A 23,791-nucleotide genomic window follows, 5' to 3' on the forward strand; every position below is an offset into this window, starting at 1 on the left:
CAATTTATGTATTAGCAGAGGCATTTATTTTCTTTGGAGTGCTATTAAGTTACCATACTTTAACTAAAATAAGTAATCTGCTTTGCCTCACAAAGCCAAGCCCTCTCCATTTGAACAATAACCAGGTGACTCTAATTAAAGAAGTCAAAAGCATTTATGAAAACTGAATCAGTCCTGTCTCTGGGAACAGAGACAGAGTTCTTCCTCATTACTTGACACCATGGAAACTTAACTCACCGTGAATGATGTAAAATGAGGTTTCTTTCTCAGACAGAAAAGAGAAAGCAAACACGAGTATTTGGCTGCCGATTCACAGAGACACAAATGTGCCTGCACACATCTCACAGAATCACAGAATTGTAGTTGTTGGAAGGGACCTCCAAAGTTCATCTAGTCCAACCCCCCACATGCAGAACATATGGTGCCTGGTCTGAAACTAGTTATTTCCATGAAACTACAACAAATACAGAAAGCACAGTAACACTAGTTGATAGAGCAAATTCTGAGCTAAAAACATGTTTTCTCAACATAGTCACTGCCATAGGCTATGCATTTTCACAGGCAATGAAGAAAATCCTCAACACCAAATCTGGCTCTGGAGGATATTTAGTAGGCATTCCATTTAAGCATCTGGTCCAAATAAAATTTTAGAAAATCTAGAGAATTACAGAACTTTGCTACTCAGAACTAAGAGCAAAATGGGCAAAATTAATATCTACTGCCACACAACAGTTACTACATGCCATACAAAAATTAAAATAAAGGAAAACATAACTCCTCTCTACCTTCCCCCAAAAGTTTTGAAAAGTTTTAAAGCCTTTACTAGGTCAACTACATGGTAAAGTGTCATGACCGAAGGCACTAAATATGCACTGCTATGTTAACATCCTTTGCATTCTGTTTAAAGTGTAGTGTAACACTGATGAAATGGCTCGCAATGACCACAGACCTTGTGCAGATATTTTATGTCACTACTCTCTTTCTTAGTAGGGGCTGGCATTGATCTCTTATCTCTGGTGACCAGCAATAGGACCCAAGAAAACAGCATGGAGCTGCATTGGGATGGGTCAGGTTGGGCATGAGGAAAAGGCTCTTTACCAGAGAGCAGTGGGCATGGAGCAGGCTCCCCAGGGCACTGGTCACAGCACTGAGCTGCAGGAATTCAAGAAGTGTTCAGATAATGCTCACAGATGTAGGGTTTGAATTTTAGGAGGTGCTGTTTAGAGCCAGGGGTTGGACAAGACTATCTTCACAGGGTTCTTCCAACTTGAGATGACTCTTGCTTCATTTCTTCAGCCTTCATACTTTCAAGAATCGTCAGAGCCAGGATACTGTCTAAACTGTTTATAAGCACTATCAGTATTAAGCAAATTGTCACTAATTAAAAGCTTTTCCTTCTTTCTCCATTTTGCCAATTTGACTGATTCCCATTCTCATACTGTTTAGTGCTTTTCCCAGCCTTGTGTTTCTTACTCATTTTTTAAGCGTTTGTATGTGTTCTTAAAAAACTTTTACATTAGAATAAAAAGCACATTCAAGTACTAAGTCATTTTCTTCAGGCTTTGAAACATCAACTAAATTTTTCCCAATCTTAAAAGGCATTGTTGAACAGTATACAAGAGCTAGTTATTTTTATATCACTTATTTTTGTCATTACCCTAATTTACTGGTAGAAAGATGGCAGCATTTTTGCCAGAATACAACACACCAAAAATCCATTCTATCTCATTAAACTTACATTTTAAATTTAACTATTATTGCAAATAAAATGCTAATAGCCTGTCCCCCCAAAATTCCAGAATTCTGATATCATGAGTAATGGATGGACAAAACTTATTTAATCCTTCTGCACCCTGAAAGTAAATACAACGTTTTATAACTGTCTAAGTCAGAAAATAAATACTATGAATGAAATTGAAACTTTTGAAATTTCTGCAGTTAAATTCAGTGAAAACAGAATTTCATCTCTAAGATACTACAATAATAAATTTAGTTAACAACAAAAAATCATTTTATAATAAATGTAATTAGATTACTGCAAAAATACTTTTTTGTAAACATCACAACTGAGTCCTCAATAGTCACAAGAACAGGGCTTGCTTTAATTTCTAAGCGTCGTATTCAACATCTTTTTTCTGTGGAGTACCAATCCAAAAGTTCATAACAGCTCCTCGTAGCAAATTCATTACTGGCTGTATAATGTTAAATGGCTTATTCTTAAACAATAGTGACAAAAGAGTACCTGATAAAAAAAAGAGATGCTGGAGATGCTTTTTGTGCTGCCTTTCGTACTTACAAACAACTATCAGTAGATTTCTTGTTCTGTTGAAGAAGTGCATTATTTTTAACAGACAAGATAATTTGGCCTTCATGAATCATAAGTTTAGGCTGAGAATTTTTATAAGAGGAAAGATAAATATGACTTCGCTCTCAAACAAGAAAGATATTTCTGTACGCCAAGGTTAAAGAGAAAGAAATTCTATCTGTAAAAATTTATCTGACTACATTAACATGCTAAATATAGCACTAATGCAGAATGGCTTATATTTTAAATTGTGGCGACTAATATCAATGTGGTATTAAAGTACTCTCTTAATTTGTAGCAGCTCCATGTTTGTGCAGAATTAATAGGTCTTTATAATTATTATTAATTTTTTTTCCAAGGAACATTGATGTAAAAGGCTTATAGAAAGAAACAACCTGGATGGAAATTTGACAAAACATCGGACAGATAGTCTGCCAACAACAACAGCAACAGAAGGTTTCCCTGAGCTGTATTCTTTGCTGGGTTCCAAAATCAGACCTGTAAAATGAGGTAAAATGAGGGAGGTATTCTCTGCATCTTCCTCTGAAGCGTAAGAAAGAGGTTAACATTTTCTAAAAGGAAATAAAAAATTACTTTAATGTGGTCCAAAGAGAGTATGTTTTTTCTCATCTGCTTTCTCAAAATTGTTTGTGATGAAACTAAAATATATTTCACCGTGATACCCAGTATAGAAATGTAAACTATCTCAATCAAGTGAAAGTACAGTGAACAATGGCCTCACAATGGTAAGAGGATCCAAGAACCTCCCTTATTCTGTCACACTTCTGACATTATTTTTCTTGACACAAAGCACTAACTTGTGTGTTTTTGTTTATCCATCCATACCAAATCAGTTGGAATTATACAGAGAACTTATTCAAGGCCAAGGAAAACAACTAGGGCAATCCAGAATTGTATTATCTTTGATACAAATTTCACCAATTAACTATGTCTAAAGAGATCTGCACAGAGGAGAGAGCAGTATTGGCCTACAGTGCTGTCCATTGTGTTTTTAACCCTTTGCATAGGAAGGCAAAATCTGAGTTAGTACCTGAACATTTCCTTCCTTCAACACTGAAGTTTTCCAGGGATCCTAAAGTGGAACTTTAGAGCAGAGTAATATTGATATCCAATACCAGGTTTGATTAGCATTAGATATTTCAAAATGCAAGGGAAATGGAAGCCCTTACAGTTGGCTAGCAATTGTGCTAGAACTTAATGCAAAATCCAAGCTGTTCCCAATTATTTAGAGCCCAGTTTGTTTTAATTACTGTTTTATGCTTAGTTCAACTTTAAGTTTCCCTGGTATTTTTCTAAGTACAGAATTTCATCTACAGTGCATTGTATCATGGTGGGGTTGTTGTTGTTGTTGTTGTTTTTTGTTGTTGTTGTTGTTGTTTGGTTTTTTTTTGCTTGTTTGCTTTTTTATGTGAGAGTGTTTTCTACAAAGTCTTACCCAGAACATCCTCTTCCCCATCATCAGAGTCATCAGCTACATGCCCAGTGATACAGACAAACAGCAGGATAAAGGTTAAAGGTGAGAAATATCCCCTCTTTCTTCCTTTCATCCTTCCTGAAAAAAAGAAAAAAAAAGACAACATACACTTGAATCAAGTTCCTCAACAATGCTGTGAAAGTAATTAGCATGGCAGTACATATCTTTCAATTATATTATATGCAAACTATGAGCTTTCAAAAGAATATAAGATACACTAGTATAATTACATTTTAAGTACAATGAGGAGTAGTACAAGGTTTTTTGTTTGTATTGACCTGATTGCAAGTCTCTCATCCCAACTACAGTACATGCTAGAGGCACTGCTATTATTTATATTTTAAACCACGATTTTAAATAATCTCCCAGAATCTATAAATAAATAAAACATAACTCTTTGAAAAACAAAGTAATATTTCATGTCAACTGAACATGCGTGGTTGACTGACATATAAATTGACTTCCAAGTAAGTTGTACTCTGTCTGTGTACAGACATAGTACGCAGGATTCATTGTCAAACGAAGGATTTTTTTTTTCTTTTTAGTAAGCATTTCATCATTTTATAGTTAATCAGGTTCCTTGAAACTGCAATTCATAGCAGTCAGTGAACTTTCTGCAACGTGGACTTTAAGTTTTTAAGTGGTACTTTGTATCTTGCACACCTTCTTAATATTGAATACTTCAGTTAGTAAGAGCAGTGCTATTCTTTTTTACACACAAGCAATGCAGCTGTCACCATTCCCACGAAGAAAACATGCTTATTCCACAGCTACTGGCAAGTTTAAGTTTACAAAAGTTAAGTTGTACATGTACATATATGAAAGCACCTCAGGAAAACTTTTGCTTTAATTTTTTGGGAATGTACATTTCCAAACTAACTAAAAGTTCATTAGAGAAACCTCAAATCTAATTACAGAACAGGCTCATTATCTCCTTCCCCATGGATACCCTTTTCTCTTTAAGCATAATAGTAAACTTTGGCTAAGTTTATTAATATCACCTTCACAGAAATCTTAATAACTAGGAAGTTCCTTGCCTACAGACATTGTTTTGTCTTTACTGTTTTTATCTTCATGTCTACGAAGACAGCTGATACAGACATGTTATAACAATGAGGGCAAGAGGGTCTGTGAGCTTGTCACTGACCTTCGCATAGAGCTTCATAAAAAGAGAGTTGAACAGATGCTACAGGCTAAAGCAGGAGGCAAACACGAGTAATCTTTAAGAGATTAAACTTTTCTGGGTGGTGTATCCGTGGCTACAAAGTTAGAAGTAAAACATCACTATAGTAGCTAAGAAAACACAAGCAAGCAAGGATGTTTCAGAAAGGTGAAATACACACAGAAATAAAATTTTAAAAAATGCACCAATTTTTAACAGCCACTCAGAAATGTGCTGGAACCAAAAATTACAATTGTATCTTCAACACAGTCTGACAGAATTTTCACTTCATGCTCTACAATTGATTCATGTTCTCCCTCTCTATACTCACTGTTTTCCTAGCAGTGTTTGTACTAAAGGGATATGTTTCACTTGGCTGACTGCAGAATAACCTTAAAACATCCCTAAAAGACAATAACTAAAACCACCAACTACAGCACTGTACTATGGACGCATCAGTTCATTCTAACATTTCAAACAATATTTAATTACAATAATAAATGCTACTGTTTGCATTTCCTTGTGTACCCTATATGATCATCTGCCTTGCTCTTGTTTGTCTGCTTAGAAATCTCCTACTTAAGTGTAATAAACATATGCATTCATTATCTCTTTTTACCATTGCTACCTTTATGCCAATAAGTTATTGCTACATTATCTCACTGATGATTTTTTTTAAATAATGCACTATTAGAGGAAAAGTCTTTACTGAAATGCCAATTGCTCTCCACTCAATACTTTCCAGTTTCAAACTTTAAAAGAGCATGAACAAGTCTCTTTTTAAGAAACTCAGCATTTCATTTCATTTCATCATTATTCAGATAATTTTCAGTTTCTCAGTCAATCAAACAGTAGAGATTCTCACTTCAATATTTACAGAAAAGCAACTGTTCAAGACCAAGGGCAATGGCATTACAATCATGGTCTTAGTAAGATTGCCCTTAATTTGATCAGCTTCTTCGTGCTAGGACAGAATTTAATGCTAGGGTGTCCACAGAGGACATCTGTTTATATAATGCCTAGCAAAAATGAGACATCAGGCACTAGAAATGAGTCATATACATCATATGAAAAGATTTTAACATACTAAAATAATACCGTATAGCAGCACAAGTCAAATTCAAAATGAACCATGACAGCATCTAAAAAGAGTTTTATTGACTATATTGCTGCTAAAAGTGAACAGTTGACAATCTTCCTTTTCAGCTTTCACATGTCACTCTACAACTAGCTTCAATTCCAATTATATTGTATTATATCATGTTATTTTTCATTCTCATATCTTATTTAGTAAATTAGCTTTCCTCCTCACATTGCTGCCGAAGTTTTGTTTTTAGGTCCATCTCCCTACCCTTTCTCCCTCTCCCTTTCGCAGGGTGTGGGTCCATGGGTTTCCTTGCACCATTCATCATGAAACTGGGTCGAACCGGCCCATAAGTCATTGACAAAAACAAAGAATTTAGACTTTCTAACTCTGTATCTATCTTACTGCAAGTCTGCTGGTCAGGGAAAAATTGCCTTTTTCCTGGCTAACTTTCTCCCAAAGGTCATGCACTCGCAAGAGCACTATATCATGTACAGGTAGAAACTGGATGAAGAAGAAAAAGTACTAGTACTGAAATGATTAAATCCTCAAACCATTTAATTGCTTAAGGATCAGTAAAATCCAGGATCAAAATCAACTTGGCAGTGCTTTTTCAAATAAATAACCCCGGCCCTCTAGAAAAGTCCAGGTTTTCTGACTTCGTGTTCAGTTGCCCAGTAACAGAATTACAGAGCTGCGAGCATGATATTGATTTCTGATTATTATTGTTATATCATGTGTTCTTTACTTCATACTCTTCTTCATCACATTAATATGGGAAGCACAATTCAAAATTCTTTATCTATGACATTTAGCTCAGTAAAATATCAAAGAACTTGAGTAAAGGATTGCACAGAATGGAAAAGATAGGAAATGCTTTGAAAATACAGTAATTGATGTTAAATGGCCTGATTTTGAAAAATTTTAGGAGCACGTATAGCCTCTTACTGCAGCTAGGTTCTAATTTAGAGCAGCCAGGCATCATTTCAGCATTAATACTGGCTTTTCTGTACATCAAAATGTCAGTAATGCAAATTTCTTGAATTCTTAAGAACGTTTCCTTAGGAACTGGCAGTCTGTAGCTCACAAACTAACGAGCATTTAGAGATGTTTTCATATCTAGAAACAAACATCTAAGTTGCCTGACAGCTGAATCGAGTGGGAAAACAGTGACTTGGATACTATTAAACTCTTTCATTAGTGAGCAATGCCACTCCCCTCCCTCAGGCTAGAACACAGGTAGACAAAGCAGACCAGTAGCAATACAGGAAGATCTTTATTATTTGGTCTTATATAACCAGGATCTTTTCACTCTTCTACCTAAATGCAAAAATAACAAGTTACCTGTTTTTAGCAGAAAAGGACAGAGAAATATAGAACTTGCTGCACTCTCTAAGATGTTTTTTATATATGTTTACTTAGTAGACTGTTCTGCACAATTTCTATAGCTACCAGATTGTTTAGAAACAACCATTTTTGTCAGCATTGTATTTATACTTAACCAGCTAATGAAAAAAAAAAAAAAAAAGAAAACACAAAAATTAGCATTTCCGTAGTAGCAAGAAACAGACAGTTTCAGAAAATGCCATGAAGTGATATTATAATGACTGTAAAAGTGACTCATTCATACTGACAGCCCAGGAAATGGAAGGGAGAGGAAAAAAAAAGAGAGAAAAAAGGCAAAGAACACAGTACACGGAAGAACAAATAGCAGGAGATAGGCTATGCGTAGTCAGCAGTTTAATTTAGCACAGCCTGAAATTAAAGATAAGGAAGTCTAATTAGACATGAGAATAGCACCTCTGAAATAAAACCAGACTTTTATTAACTCACCAGAGTTTTCAGGCATTATATTTGCCCTACTGTATCTTGTACCACCCACAAGACTTGTATGATGGATGATTAATTTAGCATACCTGTAGCACTGTCTCTCAGCTTAAGTCAGTGAATTGCCTGAATGCATTTTTACAACATGTGCCATTTTGCAGCTATTTGAATTATCATGTTTACTCACTTTCTGTCGTATCATTTGTCAGATCCAACAAAATTGTCTCCCTTAAAATGCAAAGGCAAGTCACAGGCTATGCAAAATGTATCTTTAAGATGCATCTGCATCCGAGTCCTGAAAACACCAGCTTAGCTCAAGAAGCATGTCAATCTCATAGACCAACATTTATTTCTCTGTTTGCTAAGATGTACCCCACAATGTTTTCACAATGTGTCATTAGTACTTCTATTCTCTGAATGTCATCGTCTTGGGAGGAGAGTTGCTAAAGGTCTGACTTTTAATATTTTCCCCTTCCTGGTTCCTGTTTTTTAAAACAATGACACATTGCATTCAGCAAGAATGCAAGAGCTAAGCCACTTTCCCAGCCTTACCAAACTAACCTCCTACTAGGTTTATTTCCAGAGCTGCATGGTGACTTGACAGTGTAAAGCAGAACGGTTTAAAAAGTAAAACTCAACATTTTACTTTAATTCAGCAGTAAGAGGGATTGTTTCTCTTCCACCACTCTGGCAGTACTGGCTTGACAAAGATTTTTCTTTCCGTAAAATTAGGTACTGTTTCAAGTGTGAAACAGATTGAGAGAGCACCATAACAGTTGTACACCAGCATATCCAAACATCTTTGTAAAAATCCACTTATTACAGAATGTATTGTGTGGATAGAAGAGAAGTTAATGCAACTAGTTTCTGTATTTAGTTATTACATTCCACCTGCCTGTTTCCTTCCTCTCATACTTGCAGCAGAGAAGTCCCATTGTACACTAAATGAATTTCTATTTCCACCTCATAGAAGGCTGATGATGCAAAACAAGGTAAAGAATTAACAAATCAGTCATTCCTTTATATGTGACAACCATATCTATGTGACATGTCACATTCCAATCTAAGGTAAATCTCTACTCCTCGTATCCATCCATTTTCATTGTGACATAGCTTTCAACAGTGAAAGAGAATACTAATTTGTTCCTAGAAAATTACTTTTTAAATGCGTACTAAACCAAATCACTAATGTACACAAATATAACAGCAACCAAAAACCTACCACAACACACAGTCAATCCTGCACTTTGAAAACAGTGATGCACCCAAATAAGTCCTGTTAAATTTCACGCAAAACACAGCCCATAAGCACTTTGTACTGAACAGACTTAGAAAACTAAGCAGTGAAGGTGTATACAGCATTCACGTAATGGTGCCCAGTATTTAGGTTTGTACAGAAAGTAATTGATAGTAGTAAAAATACTGATCATATTCTTTCATACAGGAAACATCTTCAGCATCCTAACAGTAACTACCCTCACAGCATGAAAGCAACAAACAGGACAGACAAGAAACAAAATTAACTAGGCTTTTAGGAACCAGCAGGCAGCCCCAATAACAAGCATCAGCATTAGAAAGCTTCTAAGCTGTCCTTTTAGCAGCTTTTACTAGGAAAGCACAGCGGATGTTTCCAAATCTCAGCTCTGCATATTTAAAATAAGCCCTGTATTTAGAGGTCAGTTAAACAAAAACAAAATAAAACAAGAAAACCCTCTTCCTTAATGGACCAAGACATTTCAGTGCTGAATATTTGTCATCAACTCAGCTGTTTGCAGTTTAAAATTGTACACGCTTCTGAAATATAACTACTTGATTTCTCTTAAGTGAAGCTGTCAGCTACTACAAGGAGGCATAAGTGCAAACCATCTGTCACAACGATGCGTCTCATGATTGATTTTTAACTGTACCTGAAAATGAACATTATGAAACCTCATCTTAAATCATGTTTTGCATGCATACCCCATATAAAAATAATAATTTTCTTGCTCTGTCAGTGATCAAGCTTAGCTCACCCTATCTTTCTCAGGTAGATAAAGCACAAATTCTAACTTCAGTGACTGTGAGAGCTTTGGATTACTGCACACTTAATGCTGCAATTCAAAACCCCCGATTCACACTGCCTCAGATTATTGCCCTGCAGATATGAGAAACCAACATAAACCAACATGGCAAACCAGACAGAGAACTGACATAAGCTCGAGAAAGCTATGGAGGGGAGGGAGGGGGAACATGACAAAAACTGAGTAACAATTATTGAGGATAAAAGTAGAAAATGTTTACAGAAAAAACATTAATGCATGCCTTTATGGTAATTCAAACAGTACCAACTAAGTATTTCCTTAATATAATTCAAGTATTTCTAAATTACTTGTTTCAATCACCTTCCAACACAGTTATAAAATAACCAGTTTGAAATCTGTGTTCTGCAAGAAGGTTGTTGAACTTTCTTGAATCTAGGGTCAATACATTAAAAAGCCTAGTTACATATTTTTTTTTCTCTAAAGAGCAAATCAAATTAGCCAAGTAACTTGCAGTTTATAATCAGTTGTGCACGGCACACATCAGGAAAGGTGACAACACTAAAAGAAAAAAATGAACAGTTGCATTAATAGCAAGGGGGAAAAAGAGCCCTAAGGAAATTGAACAAAGATGTTATGAGAGAAAATTAGAAGGACTAAAAATAAATCTATTTTACTGTGAAGTAACTATGACAGGAAAGGAATTGTATGACTTCCCATATGGTTTTGCTTCATTCTGTCCCCAGGGAAACTCTGTCCCATACTCTTGTAAAGTAAAATAAATACAGTTTCATAAGATAAACATGCAGAAGTGGGGGTAGTCTGTCCATTTTCTTTTTCTTTTTTTTAGAAAGGATAGTTTTCCCTAGTTGAAGGGTGAAGATTTGTAGATATGCAGATATCATCTCCAATCCTTATGAAAACAAACCTATGCAGTTTTTGTTTCTTTAGTGATGGCAAACTTCTCTTAGTTTTCAAGTGAGAAGATAAAAAAACTGTCCAAAATTTAGTCCAAAAAAAAAGCAGTAAGTATTGGAATTGGACCATAAACAGCTTGCTCCAAAATTGTGGTATACTAGAGTCCAATAATTCCTGAGGCTTGTAAACTCTACTATCTTGTTTATTTTATTTTTTCTTGGTTTTATACACTCTCTCCAGCAGATGTTGTCAGCAAATGTTGAATGCACAATAGCAAACATAACACACAACAAAATCATTATACTTGCAAAGCACTTCTAGAAACTACCTCTTTATTTTGAAATGTGGGAGAAAGTTACTGCCAGAATCATCTTTTTAAAGTAAATGTAGGAGCTAGAATAGCTTTCCAGAATGTGAAGGACAGAATCAATTCCTCTTTTCCTCCAGAGACCTAGTACTCATGCTTCCAGAAAGTACATTAATTCCATTGCTATATCTGTCTTCTCTGCACTAAAGGAAATTAAGGTTCATAGAGTCAGAAGAATAAGATAAAAGATATTGGTGACCCTGTACTGGATGAAAAACTCAGCACTAATATTTGCTTCTGTTTGCATATTTAGCATGGGGTGTCTATTGAAGAAACATAAACAGTCCTTGAAGCTGGATCTGGAACCCAGTAATTCTTCTCTTACTGTAGGCCTGGTCTAGCTAGAGGTGATATTACAATCTCACTAAAGACTCTGGATACGTTTTCTAAAAGCTTGTTTTGAAGCTTGCTCTTTTACATCTTGGCTTTGGTGCACAGTCACATTGTATCTTGGATCACTTATCCTTCAACCACTTGACATTTCCTCTAATAGAAATTCTGCCTCCTTTTTAGGTATATTCTTTTCCATCACCTTTCAAATATGACACTCTACCTTTAAAATTTAACAATTTTGAGTTTTGACCACTAGACATCTAATATGAAGGAGAATAAAAGAAACATATTACATTAATTATTCAAACAGCTTGAATGAAGAAGACCATAAAATTATAGTTTAGACTTATTCTTCACTTAAAATATTAACTAGATGAGTTACAGCTGAGTTTTCATTAGCAATATCAGTAAGTGTGGACACTGAGCAGAAAGGCTAAATGCACTTTAAGATCATATAACTATAGTGGCAGCTGAAATACACTCCATCTCCAGACTGAAAATCAAACAGCACACAAAGTAAGGATAAGCAATTTCTGAAAGTTTACTTTCAGTAAAGAAAGTCGATTTAAAGTATAGTTGAATATTCTCTATCACAAATGCTATATTAAAAAAAAAATGAAAGATATGGGTTTATCAAGGAATTACTCGTGTGACTACTTTTTAATGAAAATTTATATGGTATGTATTTGATAGGAAAAGAGGCCAGAGCAGAGTGTGTTCTCATCTTCAGCTCCTTAATGTTGTTCTAATTGTATGCACTCTGTAAAATGTAAACTCTTTAATAATTACAGATCTCAAATTCATCTTCAACAATAATCCAAATTAATTAGGCATTTGTCACCTTCACAGGTGATCACAAACTCTCTCCTAGTAGAATTAAATTACATGCAGAAAATTACAAAGGAAAAAGGACAAGAATTTTTCCCAAGTAGATGCCTAGGAATTACTAAAGCTTGCATTAGATGTTCATATCTCTACTGACAGCTTGGACTTCCTGTCTTTGCAACTGTCCATAAGGAAGGAAGGTTTATATCTTTATATGTTTTCCATTAAGTACTTTGATGACTAATTTCTATAGTAGTGAATCACACTGACCCTTCACATACTCTCCCCATCCAAACTGCTGTCCTCTCTAGTCTACTTTTCTCACTGTTAGATGCCTTCTCTTCTTTTCAGTTATATCTTCTTGAGCCATTATTTAAATTTTAGATTTTTTTAAATACAGACTAGTATCATTGTTTTCATGAAACAGTTACTGAAAATGAATTTTATGCAGATTCTTAATTAAAGTACTTAAGTCACCTGTGATGATCTGACCACCAAGGTCTGCCAGCTTCATTCATTATCCTATTTACTGTTCAAGTGTTACACTTGCTTGAGAATTTCTATAATACACTGTGACTGAAATTGGTTTGTACTAACATCTGATTAATGTGAAACTCCTAAAATGTTCTCAGAGTATTAATTGCTTCAAACAAAATTGCTTATAAACCTTAGAAGAATCAGAAATAGCCTGGCAAAATCAAGCCAAAGTCAAGCCTCCCTTGAAGTTTCTGTACTAGAAGAATTATTTTAATTAATTAAAGGTTTTCTATTTTTTTTCCCTTCAAACTCCAACTAGTGATCAAACTGAACGTATTCACTTTTTTTTTTTTTACAGCTTTCTTTGAAATATCTTAAACTTATTTGGAGCTAAAAATACCTTTACCTTGCATTCAGACAACCAAAAATTAGTTGTGTTAATGTCTGTAAAGCTACTTTAATTGCTACTCTCTTTCAGATCTCCACACAGAAGTGTCTCTTTTTGCAGCACTTATTAATGGACTTTGAATCTAATTACTTGAGTAATGCATCTAACACATTCTAAAGAAAACCTAACAGCAGAGACTTTTCTACCAGCTAAAATAAATAAATAAATAAACAAACAATTCATAAAACAAAGCATGTTACGAAGTACTCACCAAACTCCTAGAAACAGTTCCTGAACTCAAAAGAAATTCCTGAATCAGTGCTGAATGTGATCCGCCCCTACTAATTCACATTTAAGATAATATGTGGGAGTGTAGTGTAAAACTACAAGGGCAAAATTGCAACCTGATCTTCCTAGAGCAGCCCCCTGCCTGTTGATTCATCAGCTAGCCGTCATCGTCGCTTTTGTAGAGCACAGAGGTTTACTCTGGGTAGAAGTCAGAGATCTGCAGCAACAGCAGGGAAGCTTCCTGTTTCAAGTTTTCAGATCTGCCTGCAGTTCAGAGCAACTGCTTTCTAAAGAGCACTAGCTAACTTGAAATACACTTTTAAAGAGCAAGAAAAATTGTAGAAAAACTGTAGAAAATTGTATTAATTGTTTCTAGCAGACTTTGATTCAGGAAGATGCCATATTTAGTGCATTTTTAAGATAGTTATGTCGCAGTTTATAACTCCGGCATCTGTGTTTGTTTGTCTGTTTTGTGTTTGTTTTTTTTTCATGTTTATCTGTTTTTCAATAAAGCCACACTATTCACACTAGATCTAGGCTATGTTCATTGTAGTATCTGGAGCCTGACTATGCTAAAGGCTATGCTGCCTTTAGCAAAATAAACACAATCTTTCTGAGAATCAGGCTGGTTATGTGTTAAAATTAAAGGTAAGCACCATTATCGTATCCCAGCCTTTCCTTGGCCACAGTACTTCTGTAAGACAGAGACATTTAACTTGCCCATATAAAGACAGTACACTAGGATCCTATTCCTGGACACTACACAATGGGAATTTCCCAAATAATGAATTAAATAGCAACAGAGCCAGAAGGAACAGATGAAGAACAACAACTTATGCAGTCAGCAGCTGTAACCAGCTGCAATAATTTCCAGACAAAGACAAACAAGGGAGTTAAATCACTTTCATGGAGGATTTATATTCATATGTTTATCACAACATCCTGAAGGAGAGAGGAAATTTCTCAAAGCCAATTAACAGGCTTATTTGTTCTGAAACAAACAGAAGTGCTTCTGGTAGCAGTTTGGATGTTCTATCTGTTGTTCCTGGATTCTCAGCATTTCTGCAATGCATTTCAGGGCAAAGTCAGCAGCCAGCTGGGGTGATCAACTATTGATGGGGTCAATAACCAAATGGATTACCTCTCCTGAAGTGGACTAGAAGCACTCTAAACACAGAGGTGCAGCTTAAATTCTGGGGGCTGGGTTCTGCTATACAGTTCCTAATTACGAGCTCCTAGTTCACATTAAGGGGAGATAGTCCCTTCCAGGAGAAGCTAGCTAAATGGAAGCAGTCAGTCAGTCAGAATTCATTTACGTGGATGCACAGAAATTCAAATTTATGCCACTATACAAGGTAATTTAGAGGAACTTCTTTATGTGAAACCACATTGGATGCTGAGTAGTCTTAATTTACCCAGTCTGTCCAAAAGTATTTCAAATCTAGGGACTTGACCTGATCTAAACTTAAAATGGACATTTTTTGATTTAATAAGAAATGTTGTGATTTATTTGAAGAATATGCAAAAAAAATTTTGAAGGAAAGTCCAACAGAGCATTTATGTGATTACTGTCCTACAGCCAGGATCAGCTTTACTCAGGGAGTACACCCCAGAACATCACAGACTGAAGAGAAGAAGGAAAAGCCCAGCAGAAAGGACTGAAGGACAGCAGGCAAGACCAGTGCTTCTAAATGCTTTCAAGATCATTCATATCTCCAAGAATTTTCATTAAGAAACCTGACACAAACTTAGTTTATACTGTAATTATGCCCTCCAAATTGTCCTACAGCTCTTTTTTAATGACCTCTTTAACTTTCTAACATTAAAAATTATATAGCACCAGCAGGACATCAGGAAGATGGAAAGAAAATGGTTAATAACTAACCTCATAGCCTAAGAGTACTGGAGCAGCAGTCTTCTGGAATTCCTGTCATCAGTTTGAGTTGGTGACTACAGAGGCTGAAAAGAACAGAGGGAGGGAGAGACAGCGAGCTTCAGATTTAAATTTTCTGGTACTATACAGTTTTAATTTATTTGTACAAAATAGGTCTTAGCAAAATATTAGACTTGAATGCAGTGATGTTCAGAAACACAAATTGTTTACAAACATCAAATATTGCTATTTTACTGTAACAAAAAGCAGGTAAAGCAACACAAAATTATACACTGTATGCATATACAATATTAATAAATTATTTTGGGGAAATGTATAATCTATGACACAAGACTGGCAATAAAACACAATTGGAGAAACACAAAAGTATTTGCCTATGCAAACTGTTCTTGAGTCTTTAACACTAGTGGCTCTGACAGTGAGGGTGTGACATTGCTTGCGTTCTTCAACATTACAGATGTTTCTAATGTTTTATTGCCCCCTAGTGCTGCCAATTCATTTTTCCATTGCTTAAATCTTTTACAGATTTCCATAGAATAGTGTGCTATCTCCTGCCTTGGATAAATTAAACCGTAACTTTATACATTTTCCTGATGCTTGAATTGGATGAATCAGTGCAAGTATTTCTCTAATCTCTATTATGACATAAAATCTCATATTATGACACTCATCTCAACCCTCCTAAGGAACTAGGCAGCAAACTTACAGGAAAAATACCACCAGCATGGTGGTTTGACTCAGTGATCTTAAAGTAAAAGGTAGGAGAGTAGTAGTTACCTTTTACTATATATCACCATATATAGTAAAAGCTCCAAAAAGACATTTCCTCAGTGCAGAAGCTATTCACCTTACACAGTGCAAAGCCATTGCTCTTGCAGAACTTCTGAAAGGACAAAATGTTGCTATTTTTTCCATGCACAACAGCAAGCCAATGCAAAATACTTTAAGCTGGGGACCAGCTACTTAGCACAGACTCCACATTTGCACAGCTAGGAGTTAGTTTCATAGTCAAGCATTACATTTTCTTGCAATTAGTTTATCTTTTTTGAGGTAAGTTAAGTGAATGAAGAATGTGTTTGCTTTTCCATCTGAGGTCATCTATACGTAACTTCAAGACTGTTTCCAGGTTATACAATAAGAACTTTATTCATGCTTTTTTAAATAAGAGTTTTGCAAGTAGCTCTATTAACTGTTTTGTACTATATCTCTTTTCTTATTTTCTTATTTGTGTTGTGGTCTTTAAAGCATTTAATATTTAAATCTCACATTGGAAAAAAAAAACAAAAAATAAAAAATAAAAAGAATGGATGACAGGAACCCAGAAGCTGGCCCTCGAAGGCCTGTCTTCATATACACTCCTTTCCTTTTCCTCCCTGTTGTGACTTCCTGTTATTACAAAGAAACCATGTCTATCTTTAGTATTTTCTATAGATTAAAATTAGAATGAACAGAAAGGGCAATTGTGCATTCTGATAACAGAATATTGAGTTAGTACAATAAGGAAACCACATTTGCAGGCGATGTTTCTATCCTCACTTCAGGACTCATCTTCAAAATTACTCTTCAAATGCTAATATTCACTGTATCCTGAAACGACTGGGAAACAGCACTCATAACAAGCCAAGGGATGTGTATGTTTTCGAAGTTTAGATAAGGGTAAGAAGAGGAAAGGAAGTGACAGATGAAAGGAAACTGCTAATTAGATCCATTCCTTACTGGATGAAAAGTTTCTCCCTTGGAAATACTGTTTGAGAAGGAGCAAGGAGAACATTAAACATCTGCTGCTTTTAAAATTTATCCTTTTCCTGGTATCTCTGGTCAAAACTATTACCTCTTGCCAAAGGGCCAGATGTTAGAAATTTTGAAATTCTTGTTAGAGTTGGACAGTTGTTCCCTCTCTCATTCTTTAAAGCATACTAATCTAAATCTGCCTTTCAGGTTAAAAAGACAAAACAAACAACAAAGAAACTTTAAGCTGTATCAGAGCTCCTGTTTAACTAGTACTTCAGTACAAGCAGCTTTACGAAAAGCAGTACTAAATGCTCTGTCTCATCATGAGTTTTGATCCCTTAGTCTCTTTAGCAAGCTGGGTCTGCTTATGGACTATACTTCAGATTAATACAGTATGTACCCCATTTTTCTGAGCCAAAAATCCATCACAGTAACTTTATTTTGCAGTACTCTAAAATCTCTTCTAAATATTTTTTTCAAGTTCTCAATTTTTCATGTTTTCCCATTATTTTAATCCACTGTGCTTTAAAAAGTGATTAAGAGTAGCTTACATTTCTGAGTCTGAGGATGTACCTCACTTCTCAGTGATCTGAAGAGGCCCAGAAGGACTACTGAGTCTCAAGCAAGTAAGCACACCATAACTTCCACTGCATGATCTTTATACTTGTTCTTAAAGCTGTGCTTTCAGTTCTTATTCAGTTTTTCAGTTCATTTCTCTATTTATGATCTTACATAATTTTATAATCATTTCTTCAATCACCAATTTCAAAATGATAAAATAGCGAGCAACTCGGAAAACGCTTTAGAGCTGAAATTCTAAATAATGAGTTTGCATTACTACCTTTTTGAAAAGCCAAGCTACTTCCTTAGTATAATTACACCAATAACAAAGTACAGATTATATCACATAACATTTTTAATAATAGCAATATTTCAAGAACCAGTTCCAACCAAGAAAAATTTGAATAAATGAGAAAGTAAGGGGTCAGGTCAGTACCAAATGGCACTCATTTTTAAGATACAGAAGCTATGTGATGTTTGAATTTCATTACAAAACTGACATTAGCTTTAATAAACACAGAATCAGGTACGAAAGTGCAGTATGAATTTTGTCACCCTCCTTACACATGGAAGATTTCTTAATTCTTTTTGGTCTTTATTTCATTAACTTGATAAAAATGAAAACTATTTTCCATCATACTGCAGCATTTATCTCTAATGTAGATATTATCCAAAGAAAAATGTAGAACAGGTACTGCCAGTTGAACTCTTGTTATTGTTAGATTAAGCTTTTAAGAAATGCTGCATTGTATCAATAAATAATTTCTTACTGGAGAAATCAATTGTTTTAAAATCATTTATTCCTCACTTGGCTCTTTCCAATTCAATTTCTAAAAGACATATTGGCTAATTCAACATCTACGTGGTTTTAATTAATCACCTATTCATTGTGTTTTCCATTCTCATTCATCCAATATTTATCATCAGTTCAGTACTTCACTAAGAATCTTATGAAATATGCCTCCCTTTCCATCTATGTTCTTCAGCATTTATAAAAACGTACATTAAATCTATAATTTCCTGGCTTAGTCACTGGATGTCACTGTTGCAGCACTAAGTAGTTATCTTATCTGGAAACAGGAGACAAATATGCCTATTTCATCATTCTTTTATTTATTTATTTAAAGGATTTCTTTCCTGTTCAGTAGGAAGCCAGTATGACTCTTATTACAGATGAAGATCAGGCCTTAGGATAAATTTATGCTTTGAAAAAAAACAACAGACTATTCTAGTAGTTCAGTTTTCATTTAATTCCAGAACTGCTTCTCTTTTAGTTAGAAAGCATGCCCATTTTTTACCTTTGTTGCTCTGATAAGAGCTTTATTTCTGAATGTATTTTTATATATACAAAAATGCATTATTCTGTTAGGATATATATACAAAAGTATACACAATACTGTCATAATTATATGCATATATGCATATACAATATAACATTAATAAAAAGCATTCAAAAATGCCTTACTAGGTAGATTTATATAAAAAACTAATTGTAACGAGTAATTATTGAAAATATTACAGCACCTCTTGCCTTAGTTGGCCTGAGGAAAAGCTAAATTGTAAGAGAAACATTAGTCTACATGTTTGCTACCTTCAAACTTGAATAACTTAAGCATGCATCAGTAGGAAGTCAGCCTTCTTAAAGATCCTTTTCCAAAACTCCTTGATATGCATTATTATATCAGCATTGCAGTTTACCAACCATGCAAGCATTGTCATAGCAGTATTTATGTGTTTCTATCTCTTGTTTAAATTAACCCAAATGAAACTCAATGGAACCCACATTTAGGTAGATGATCAAAAATGAGCATTATTTCCTGTTATTTGGACTTTCTATTGGTTTCTGAGAAAATTATGAGCATGTCTGTACATTCTTTGTCTTAATAAATGATGAACAGAAATAAAAACTATTTTCTCTGTGATAAATTTTATTGGAAGTCAGTGGATATAGAGGCTCCTCAGAAGAGAACCTAAGTAGTTTTCTATGACACTTTGTTTTTCTGTTTTCAAACACAACAACTTTTCACAACTTGTGAGGCGGAGTTCTCCCCTATGATATGGCTGGAAAATAAAGTAGGAATGAGAGATACTCAGACCATGACATAAGGAACAACCACAGGAGGTTCACAATATGCTTTCAGATAAGTATTTTGAGAGGATGAGTAACTGAAGGAAATGGCAGCTGAGGACACCATGAACTGCTGCCAGCCCAGGGAAGTCTAAGCAGCTAGTAACAATGTAGTTACTAATAAACTTGAAAAATCTGAACCTAACCCTCTGCAGCAACGTCAGATCTGCTTCCTTCTGTTCCTACTTCAAACACTGTGTCATTATGTTCTTGTCTAGAGCAGCTCTTCAGCATGCTTGCCCTTGCTGCTACTTGTATGTTCCATCCCCTTGCTCACTCCTAATGACCTGTTGTGGTTTTGTGTTTTTTGATGCCGGTATTCCACATCAGAGCATCATGCAGCAGTGAAGGAGTTAATGCTGGGGGAGCAGCAGAGGGGAGGGGCGGAGCTCCGCACCGGATGCAGGCGGCGCTCGGTCTGGGCGCGTTGCTCTGGGCTGCCGTGGAGGCTCAGCACGTGTGCTTCCCCTGCGGGTCCTCCTTAGCGTAAGCTCATAGCTTTTGGTTTGAAAATTTTTCTCTCTCTTCCAATTGTTCAATTTTATTAGATTTAGTAAAAGTTACCGTTCCTTCTCAGATCGTGCCGTTGTTTTCTTGTAGACCCATCTCTTCCCGCCGTTTCCCCCTCCCCCTCCCGGAGCGCGGCTCTGCTCGGGCGGCCGCGCGGCCACTGACGCAGTTTCTTTTTCTCTCCCCTCTCCCTTCTCGGTTTCCTTTGGGTCACTGTCACGGACAACACCGTGACAATTATTGGTGGAGAATGCGGGCAGTGCAGTATTGGCTCTCCATTGTAAATCTGGTGCAGAGTGGACTAAGGTTTTTCATGTACCTTACAGCATGCTGGCGTCTTTTTAAGCTCCTCGCGTTCAGCACCGGAGTAGTGTGGATATACAGCTACTTTAGTGTGCTGAGGGGGTTACATGCCTCCTACCTAAACACCCTGGCTAACGTGACAGATTATGTGGCATTTGGAACGGTTTCCAATTACTCTTTTCAGGTCTTTACCTATATTCAGGATGTCAGCCCGGCAGTTGTGGCAACTGTGTTATCTGTTTTTCTGCATGCACTCTCTGCAATAGTAATTTACATCATGTGGAGGGAGCGTTCCTCAAAACCAGAGAGTGTTGAATGGCAGGGAAGGTGGAAAAAATTAGGAAAGAAATTAGAAGCGTGGGGACCCCCGGTGTTATGCAATTTTGATCTTGAGCACCTGTGGGACCCTGAGAAATTCAGTGAGTGTTTAGGTAAGGAGTCATGGGACTCAGGACGATCTGAGAAGGAATGTATTGTTTGGGGTCTGGCTTGTGCTTATCGAGCCATAATTGATATTCTGGAGAGAAATGGTTTCCAAACCAAGGTCCAAAGCAAAAATGAAAACCTCCAAGTTAGACCTGACCAATCACAGGAAGCACCGGTATCAGTGTCGGTTGCCCCTGTGGAAGGCCAGAAATGGACACGGCCGTCCTTGCGCCTGGAACGGAAAGAAGAAGAAGCAGAGAAAAAAAAGGAAGATCCAGGCGAGGGGCCCTCCTCAGCACCACCACCACCACCACCACCTAAAAAGGCCACTAAGAAAAGTGAGAGACATGGAGAAGACAGCGATGATGATGGAGTCACTGTTACCACTACTCGTCGGCCCCTAAAGATGACTGAAATACAAGGTTCAAGAAAGGAGTTTGTACGGCGCTCGGGTGAATCTATTGTCACCTGGTTGCTGCGGTGTTGGGACAGCGGTGCCAGCAGCGTGTCCCTAGATGGCAGTGAAGCCCGCCAACTGGCAAGCATTGCCCGAGACCCAGCTATCGACAGAGGAATTGGCAGATGTCTGAATGGAGTCGCTACCCTCTGGGAACGAGTACTAGTGGCTGTAAAGGATAGATACCCTTACAAAGATGATCTGGAGCCTAAGGTGGAAAGATGGAACACCGTGGAGAAAGGCATCCAATTTTTGAGAGAAACAGCCATAGTAGAGATGCTGTATGATCCCAATTTTGTCCCTAACAATCCACACCAGGACCGTGATCCTGATAGAGTAAGGTGCACACCTGATGTATATCGTAAGCTCTCAAAAACAGCACCAGAGAGGTACGCAAGTACACTGGTAGCAATGTTCCATAGATTCGAGGGTCAAGACAGGAGACTCCCAGTTTATGAATTGACTATTACACTCCAAAACTTTGAACAGCAGTTTCCACCATCACGTGCTTCCATTGCAGCTATAGTAGCAGAAGAAGTAGGTGAGATTAAGGAGACACAGAAAACTATACTGGACGAACTGTCATTACTGATGAATAGGGATGAACCTGTGTCAGTATTGGAAACACCTGATGAAGACGAGCATGACGCAAAGAATCTGATGAAGCAATTTATCAAACTGTTGAAAGTCTCGGCCACGAAAGGCAACCGCCCCTCTGCACGAGCAAATGACGGCAGTAACATCATGTCACGTGTGGCCATGTGGAGCTTCTTACGAGAAAACGGAGAGGACATGAGGAAGTGGCATAAAAAACCCACTCCTGTACTGCGAGCACGGGTGAGAGAACTACAGCAGAGATCAGCCACCAATGAAATTGCTCCCGTCACTGCAGGTAACCAATAGAGGGGCCCTGCCCTCAGCCAGGGGAGGGAAAGGGATAACAGAGTGTATTGGACTGTGTGGATTAGATGGCCTGGCACATTAGAGCCACAAAGATATAAGGCACTGGTGGACACTGGTGCACAGTGCACTCTGATGCCCTCGAGTTATAAAGGGACAGAGTTGATTCATATTTCTGGAGTGACTGGGGGTTCTCAGGAACTGTCTGTGTTGGAGGCAGAAATAAGCCTCACCGGTAAAACCTGGCAGAAGCATCCCATAGTGACTGGACAGGGGGCTCCATGCATACTCGGTATTGACTATCTCAGAAGGGGACATTTCAAGGATCCCAAGGGGTACCGATGGGCTTTTGGAATAGCTGCTGTAGATGCAGACAACATTCAGCAGCTGTCTGTTTTACCTGGCCTGTCAGAAGATCCGTCTGTTGTGGGGGTACTGAAAGTGAAAGAGCAGCAGGTACCTATCGCTACAAAAACAGTGCACAGACGGCAGTACCGCACCAACAGGGATTCCTTGCTCCCCATTCATAACTTGATCCGTCAGCTAGAGAGCCAGGGAGTGATCAGCAAGACTCACTCACCTTTTAACAGCCCCATATGGCCGGTGCGTAAAGCCAGTGGAGAATGGAGGCTGACGGTAGATTACCGTGGCCTGAATGAAGTCACACCCCCACTGAGTGCTGCTGTGCCAGATATGTTGGAGCTGCAGTATGAACTGGAGTCAAAAGCAGCCAAGTGGTATGCCACTATAGACATTGCCAATGCATTCTTTTCTATTCCTTTGGCCACAGAGTGCAGACCACAGTTTGCTTTCACCTGGAGGGGCGTTCAGTACACCTGGAACCGTTTGCCCCAGGGGTGGAAGCACAGCCCAACCATCTGCCATGGGCTGATTCAAACCACACTGGAACAGGGTGGGGCACCTGAGCACCTCCAGTATATTGATGACATTGTTGTGTGGGGTGATACAGCAGAGGAAGTTTTTAAAAAGGGAGAGCAAATAATCCGAATTCTTCTGGGTGCTGGTTTTGCTATTAAACGGAACAAAGTGAAGGGACCTGCCCAAGAAATTCAATTCCTTGGAGTAAAATGGCAAGATGGACGTCGTCACATTCCAGGAGATGTGATTGACAAAATCACCAGTATGTCACCACCCACCAGCAAGAAAGAGACACAGTCTTTTCTGGGTGTAGTAGGTTTTTGGAGGATGCACATCCCAAACTACAGCCTCATAGTAAGCCCCCTCTATCAAGTGACTCGGAAAAAGAATAATTTTGCATGGGGTCCTGAACAGCAGCAGGCCTTTGAGCAAATCAAGCAAGAGATAGCCCGTGCTGTGGCCCTGGGGCCAGTTCGGTTGGGACAGGATGTGAAAAACATCCTCTACACTGCTGC

At 37.3% G+C, this 23,791-nt stretch overlaps 1 protein-coding gene across 5 annotated transcripts in view; it reads right to left on the minus strand.

Moving 5' to 3' along the window:
* Positions 1-15,446, minus strand: part of TFPI (tissue factor pathway inhibitor) — a 30,414-nt gene extending 14,968 nt beyond the window's left edge. For 3 of the 5 annotated variants that reach the window (XR_010623072.1, XR_010623070.1, XM_065750673.1), the window contains exons 1-2: positions 13,471-13,737; positions 3,762-3,878 (exon numbers count right to left, since the gene is read on the minus strand). Coding sequence is in view for 2 of the 5 variants with exons in the window: in XM_065750673.1 (XP_065606745.1) it covers positions 3,762-3,873 (112 nt within the window). In the remaining 3 variants the exon portion in view is untranslated. Of the gene's footprint in view, positions 1-3,761; positions 3,879-13,470; positions 13,738-15,372 lie in introns of those variants that run through there. The other 2 variants (XR_010623071.1, XM_065750672.1) reach the window with 2 other exon arrangements.
* Between the last annotated feature and the right edge of the window lie 8,345 nt (positions 15,447-23,791).

This window comes from Cyrtonyx montezumae, unplaced genomic scaffold (genome assembly GCF_038088225.1).
Source record: "Cyrtonyx montezumae isolate F1298 unplaced genomic scaffold, pur_monq_1.0 scaffold_7, whole genome shotgun sequence".
Taxonomy (NCBI): domain Eukaryota; kingdom Metazoa; phylum Chordata; class Aves; order Galliformes; family Odontophoridae; genus Cyrtonyx; species Cyrtonyx montezumae.